Source organism: Anas acuta, chromosome 5 (genome assembly GCF_963932015.1).
Source record: "Anas acuta chromosome 5, bAnaAcu1.1, whole genome shotgun sequence".
NCBI lineage: Eukaryota > Metazoa > Chordata > Aves > Anseriformes > Anatidae > Anas > Anas acuta.
Window position 1 is genome coordinate 27,323,227 of NC_088983.1, and position 7,669 is coordinate 27,330,895.

At 45.7% G+C, this 7,669-nt stretch overlaps 1 protein-coding gene across 1 annotated transcript; it reads right to left on the reverse strand.

Annotated features, from left to right (window-relative positions):
• Nucleotides 1–2,443: 2,443 nt before the first annotated feature.
• On the reverse strand, nt 2,444–7,611 carry LOC137857187 (inositol 1,4,5-trisphosphate receptor-interacting protein-like 1). The gene has a single exon (XM_068683393.1). It carries the CDS (start codon nt 6,432–6,434, stop codon nt 5,427–5,429), a length of 1,008 nt encoding a protein of 335 aa, XP_068539494.1. The 5' UTR covers nt 6,435–7,611; the 3' UTR covers nt 2,444–5,426.
• Between the last annotated feature and the right edge of the window lie 58 nt (nt 7,612–7,669).

The following is a 7,669-nucleotide window of genomic DNA, read 5'->3' on the forward strand; positions in this document are numbered from 1 at the left end:
ATATCTCATCCAGTTCAATTCGTTGATAACTAAGTTTTGTTCTCCCAGTTATGAACTATGGCTACATATTATGGACGTTCCTTTGAAACTTGCAAGTGTCTTATGTGTAAGTACTACAGTTCCACAAATACACCAGCTTTTACCGAGCACTTATATTTGCTCAGTTCTAATGCGAGATCAGACAATAAAACCTTTAAATTAGTTACAAATGGGACATACCTAAATTATCAATACAGTCAAAACAAATCTCCACAGATTTGTTTAAGTGTCAGAATATTGCCACATCAATAAATTGCACTAACCGGGTAGTTTCACCATATATGCATATTACTACACGACCTCCCCTAATGCAGAAGTCCACCATAGTTAGTTATGAATTTACTATAGAATAGAAATTACTTGTCTATTTCCTAATGTAGACAAATGTTTTTCTGTGTTAAGTTTACGTGAAACATCAGTGTACTTCATTATGGTAAATATAGGCTGAAAAGTCTGTTTCAGTTTCAGGTTATTTTGATACCCCCACACAAATATTTAAACCTCATGCTACAGGCCATATGCTGATTTTTAATTAGAGCTGTGAAAAAAATAAATCTCATTTTGCAACTTTCTCTTACCAGTACTATAAAAAAGGACACAAGGCATGTACCTCACAGGGTTATTTTCTGTGCAATGATCTCAGCATCAGTTTCTGCCAGCAGCAGTACATAGGCTGGACTGACTGCCAGCCTTATTCCTGTTAGGGTTCAAATGAAAATTAAATATCCAAGAGGATATACATGTATATTACAGCTTTCTATATGTGGTTAATTACCAATTAAGAATACATAGGTGATGGTTAAACACCTGAAAAATCTAACAATAACCTGAAGTTTCTCATGCAGCAGTGCTTACCACATGATCTGCAATGAAAAAGGGCCTGATCCAAAACAGTAAATTTTGTGAAAATATCCTTTTGATACCAGGCTGATTTGAATCAAACCCCGCATTTAAGGAAAAAGACAGGCAATGTTGTTTACATTGCTAAGTACCTCACCCCTGAAAGTGCTGATCCAGTTCTATTAATACAAACAAGCTTAGGTACTACAGCCTTATTCTCATGACTAGATTGTGTAGATGTGCTACCCAATTGCCATAAGAAAGCTGCTTCTTAAATACTTCTCAGATTTGTTGGAAGCATTACTATTTCTTGGCTGCATACACATCTCTTTACAAAAGAAGGTTGCAGCACACAATACGGAAATCCATTTTCCTTCTCTCTCTAATTAGACTGTTTTTCAACATAACATACTAAACAGTGATGGGAAACAGGTGTGGTGGTTTTACCGTACTGGGCAGCTAAACCCCACAACCGCTCTCTCACTCCCCCTCCTTTAGATGAGGAGGGGGAGAAGTAAAGCAAAGAACAACTCACGGGTTGAGATAAGGATAATTTAATTAAAGGGAAATAATTATAATAATTAAATAAAGACTACCATGAACTAACAATTTAACTAAGGGGAAAATAAAAAGGGAAAGGGGAAAGGGAGGGGAAAAAAAAGGAAAATAAAAAGAAGGGAGGAAAACAAACAAACAAAATAAATGAAGGCTATATGGAAATGCAGAGGAAAGAAATTACTCTCTACTTCCCACAAATGAGCGATGATTGACCACGTCCTTGAAGCAAGGCCTCAACGCACGCAGCCGGTGTTCGAGAGGAGGACCGACGTCTTCCAAACGAGAGCCCACCCCTCCCCTCTTCTTCCTGTTTCCACCTTTTATTGCTGAGTGTGACATCACATGGTATGGAATATCCCTTTGATTGGTTTAGGCCAGCTGCCTTAGTGATGTTTCTCTCCTCACCTTTTGCCCACCCCCTAGGAGGGTTAGAGAAGGGCCTAATACTGTGCCACTGCTGCTCAGCAGCAGACACAACACTGGTGTGATAACACTGCTGTTCCAGCTACAAGTACAGCGTACGGCACTGTATGGGCTGCTGCTGGGAAAGTTAACATTCCAGCCAGACCCAATACAACAGGACATGAGAAATCCCTTGCAATCAGATTATCATCCACATAGAATTTCTCATTTTCTCACCTATTTTAAATTCTTACAGTATCTAAACTGTACATGAACGTGCCCTTTCTAACCAATTAGAGATTTTAATGGTATGCAATTAAATTCAAATTTACACTTTGTAAAAAGAACTCAAGTAGTAATTTTCTTCATAACGTTAAGAATAGTTAGAAGTACTAGTAAAAAAATGAACATTTTTCAACACTTCACTGCAACTCGAAGTAAAAAATATGAAAATAGCAATACCCCCATCCCAGTTGTTTACGAGTTTCTCCATATTTTCTGGCACCACATAAGTTAGAACGAATTTAGAACTTATTACAAAATTCCATGCCATTAAAACCATGCTGTCATAGCCTTTTAAGTTTTATATTTTCTTCAGTAGTTATACTGCAGTGCTGGAACTGCGTATCTGATTCCTCTTTCTGTTCTTCAATGCCTCTCACTATCAGCAAAAAAGCAATCTTTGTGTGATGATCAAAAAACATGAGGCAGACTGATAAAAACTTTTGTAATCAGTCTGTTGTTCGAGTTTGAACACACCTACAGCAGACCGGTATTTTCATTCTGTAAATTTTTATTAAATGAAGTAATCAAGCCCTAAACTAAACTGAAACTGTTGCCAGTTTACTTGTACAAGATTAAATTTTAAAAAGAATCTAGTGATAATAAGCAAGCCTATTTGACACTGCTTTGATAAAGAACAGAATAAATACTGTTTATAAAGGGAATTCCATTTTGTGAGCTGGCTCTAAAGAGATGCTACAACATATGTTTTAAAAATTACTTAGTGCTTCATTTCTTTTTATGTTTTAAAATAAGCGAATTAAGCATTTCATATTAACCTGAATCCACCACATTAAGCTGAGTACTATCACAGAAATTGTACATTGTAGACCATGACCAAGAGCCAAACTACTGAAACTAATCCAAAAAGAAACACAGACAGCACAGACACAGAAGGTGAACAGCACAGTGAGTTAAAAAATACAATAAACTTACTTTATAATTGGAATAAATTTAAAGTAAATTCAATCATCCCTCATTCACTTCCAATGAAGACTGCATTACAATTTAAAAGGTTGCTCAGTCTGCTTCATATTCCAGATTATCACACTCAATACTTTAAAAATATGTTCTAAATGAATTCTTCAAATATTTCATACAGCAATATTTTCATGGTTCTCCCACACATGGAAATACAAATGTAACGAAGATCAATTTCAATCTACTTGCTTCTACAACCTCACTATTGCAATTTATTTGCAGCTTTTTCTTCAAAAGTTATGGTGTACTATAAAGTACAGCCTGTTTTCCTTACAAAATTAATTCTACATTTTGGCAAATAGAAAAACAACAACAACAACAACAACCACCTTCTGGTGTATACAAACAGTAGTATGGAAATAGTTCAATTTGGGTTTCTGAACAAGCTTACTGAAAACCTGGGAGAGAAGGCTGAAATTGCCAGTAGGCTACACCTTAAAACTGCTAATAATGCTTATTCTTCCTGCTTACTCCAAAACAAACAAACAAACAAAAAACAACAACTCATATTTGCATTTCTTCCTAGAGGCCCTGTTTTCACTGATATACTTACATGTTTTAAGAATTCAAAATACACTGTTTTCTCCTTACACCCCCAAATTGCATCACTGGTTGATAAGCACTGAAATGAAAACGCTAATAAATACTAACATGTTAAATAGATGTTTTCGCAATCACAGGAACACCAGCATTTGCTTAGTAAAATAATTCTCACGTTCCTCATCTCTCACAGTGTGCTGAAGAAATGTAAGAGCAAATGGTAAGTTTCAGAACTCAAATCAGGATAGGCACTGCCCCTCAATGGTTACAAGAAGGCACAATTTGAACTCGATTTCATTTCAAACTAGTTACAGAATCACACAGAATCACAGAATTTCTAGGTTGGAAGAGACCTCAAGATCATCGAGTCCAACCTCTGACCTAACACTAACAAGTCCTCCACTAAACCACATCCCTAAGTTCAACATTTAAATGTCTACTAAAGACCTCCAGGGATGGTGACTCACCACTTCCTTGGGCAGCCTGTTCCAATGCCTCATAACCCTCTCGGTAAAGAAGTTCTTCCCAATATCCAATCTAAAACACCCCTTGTGCAACTTTCGCCCATTCCCCATGGCCCGTTCCCCGCCCTGCTCTGTGCTGTGCGGCCTCACCTCGAGTACTGTGTGTGGTTCTGGGCACCACAGCATAAAAAGGACATGAAAGTGTAGGAGAGTGTCCAGAGGAGGGCTACAGGATGGTGAAGGGCCCAGAGGGGAAGATGTACGAGGAGCGGCTGAGGGCACTGTGCCTGTTCATCCTGGAGGAGACTGAGGGGAGGCCTCATCATGACCTACAGCTTCCTCACAACGGGGAGCGGAGGGGCAGATCTCTTCTCTTTAGTGACCAGTGACAAGACCCAAGGGAATGGGGTCAAGCTGAGGCAGGGGAGGTTCGGGCTGGACATCAGGAAGAGGTTCCTCACCAAGAGGGTGGTCACACACTGGGACAGGAGTTTAAGAAGCGTTTGGATGTGATGGGAGCCGTCGGGCTCCCAGGGCATGGTTCGCCTCGTGTTGCACAAGTCCCCCCTTCAGACTCCATGCAGAACAGCAGCAACAAGCGGCGCTGAGGAGGGTGCTGAGCTGTTCTCCTTGCCCTGCTAGAGGAGCCAGGACAGGCAGCAGAACTGCAGCTCCAGAAGGAGTGCAATTGGAGCCCATGGAATCAGCTCCTCAGCTAAATGCTCCCCAGGGCTGTGGCATTTCCTGACCCGGTGTGGTACAGACACTCACAGACAAAGCGTTTGTTCAAATAAACAATGTATTTTCCAATTTTTGCAGAGCTCAGAGCTCCTGGAGTGAGTGGACGCTCCCCAGGAGCCCAGATGGTCACTGTCCAGGTGGAAAGAGGAGTCTCTGCTTCAAGCTTCCCTGCAGCAGTGTCTTCAGCTGCATGGGGTGTGCCTCCCCCAGGGGTGGTTTTGCTGCAGAGATGACATGGAGGAGCAATTCCCAGCTGAGCAGCATCTTCTCCATGGGCAGCGTGCTCAGCTCTGGGGCATGTGGCAAGCAGGGTGTCACTCCTTCAGCTTCGCAGCCACCGAAATCATCACTGGTGAAATGTGCGTGCTTGCCACGAGGATGGTGGTCAGCTCAGGAGGTGGGTGACAGCGGTCGTTGAGGCACGGGTGGCAAAGTTGGTGCCTACCAGGATACAGACACAGAGCTGCAGATGTCTGAGGTGCAAGGTGTGCCGAGCATGCCGAGGTGTTTCCTGAAGAGCATCTCTGGCACAGCGCAGCTCTGGGGTCACCTCATGCTGCTGCGAATGCTGGCCTCTGACTACTCGAAGGTCAGGTAGGTGTCCGAGTCATCCCACTTCACTCCAAGCATGAGCTCAATGGAGAGGCTTTTGTTGGAGGCGTTGGTCAGCATGAACTGGCAGAAGCGGGTGGAAGGCAGCATCGTTAGCTGCAGCTGGGCTGACTGAGGCACGGCCCCCCAGGCTTCTGCCACCAGCTCCTGGAGCCATTTTGCCGCCTTCCGCACATCCAAGTAGGAGCCGCAGCAGAGGGTGTCCAGGAGGTTTGGGTCCTGGTCCTTCAGCTCGTGCTCAGGATGGTGGAGGAAGCACAGCACATCGCCCAGCATCCGCTTCCGTGTGCACATGCACTGCAGCTCCATGCGGAGGCAGGAGTTCCTCGCCAGCCTCTCCCCTTCGGTGCCCAGCTCCAGGTGGAAGGCGTGCCCAGGCGGTGGGTTCAGGGGCACGAGCAGGCGGTAGATGGTGTCACGCTCAGTGGGACCGGAGGTGCTGCCCACCACAATGGCTGGCTGCAGCTGTGGCATGAACTCATTCCTGGGGAGGCCCTGGCAGGCGGCGAGCAGGTTGTTCACCAGTTCCTCCACGACCTTGCACGTTCCTCCCAGGTTCCTCACCGGCCGCTGCAGGTACTCGCTGACAAATCTCCGGGCATTCAGAATGTCACTGGGGTCTTCCTCGGAGTCGTCGTCCTTCCTTCCGGAGACGCCTTTCTTGGTTCTGCTGTGCCGCTCACGGCAGAATTTCATGAGCATGCGGCAGAGCACAAAGAACAGGACGATCTCTCTGGTCAGGACCCAGAACTGCCAGTGCTGCAGCACCGACAGGAGCAGGGTTCCCACACGTGCCCAGCCGTGCTCCTGGTCCCTCTGCTCGATTTCCAGCAGCAGCTGCATCATGCGAGCCTGCAGCTCCTCTGCATGCTGCTGCATACGCGCGGTTGTAGGCACGTCGAGTTCATCGCCGACTTTCTGTGGGCTCTGAATTAAGCCCAGGAAAGTCAACACAAAGAAGATTTCCGAAACCATGGTCTGCAAGAGTTGAGAGAGAAAGGGGTCAGGTGGGTGGGACCTGGCTGGCAGCCGAGGGAGCCGGGACAGGAGCCGCAGACCCCCGGGGTCGGGTAGGAGAGGGGGTGAGGGAGCTGGGAGGCAGCAGGGACTGCGGCCAGAGCTGGCGGTGACAGCCACGAGCCCTGCCCTGAATGGCTGGGCCCTCGCTGCAGACTTAGCAGCCCTCAGGGGGCTGGTGTTTGTGCCCCGGCCCTGGCCCAACCCAGCCTACCCCCCGCTGCTTCACTCACCTCGCCAATGGCTCAGGACAAAGTGAAGCAGCGCTGCCCGTGGCTGCCTTAAAAGCAGTCCCCCCATTGTGATATGTCTTCTGTGCTGGAACCCGCTGGCTAGCCCTGCTGGCCACACTGCTTCTGATACAAGCCAGGATGCTGTTGGCCTTCTTGGCCACCTGAGCACACTGCTGGCTCATTCAGCCGACTGTCCACCATCACTCCCAGGTCCTTCTCTGCCTGGCAGCTCTCCAACCATTCCTCTCCCAGCCTGTAGTTCTGCTTGGGGTTATTGCGCCCCAGGTGCAGGACCCGGCACTTGGCCTTGTTGAACTTCATGCAGTTGGCCTCAGCCCATCGGTGCAGCCTATCCAGATCCTCCTGCAGAGCCTTCCTACCCTCGAGCAGATCGACACACACACCTAACTTGGTGTCATCTGCACACTTACTGAGGGTGCACTCAATGCCCTCATCCAGATCATCGATGAAGATATTAAAGAGGACCGGCCCCAGCACCGAGCCCTGGGGGATGCCACTAGTAACCGGCCTCCAACTGGATAAGTTACTCAGAAAACATCTTTAAAATTCATTAATTTATTTAATACTAGCAGAAAGTCAGTTCATGTTGTAACTAAAATAGCATGTAACAAGGTTTATTTTGTACCTCTTCACCAGGACACCACTCTTACCTAGAGAATTCTCATTCCCTTCGCACTGCACAGTATTTCTTCCAACCCCACACACAACAGTCCTCCCTTACTCCCCCAACTCCATCCTTTGAACACTGCAACCCCACTACTCCCTCATTCTGTCCTCTGCAATATCATAACATTTTCTGGAATAGCACCTAGAGGAGTTAGAAACAGGTATTTACCTGGAAGTGCTTAAATACTTCTGAGCACTTACTGTGCTAGCAGTCCCACCTGATGATCACATTAAGAATGTAAGTGTAGCTTCTTAAACATTTGACAGCATACT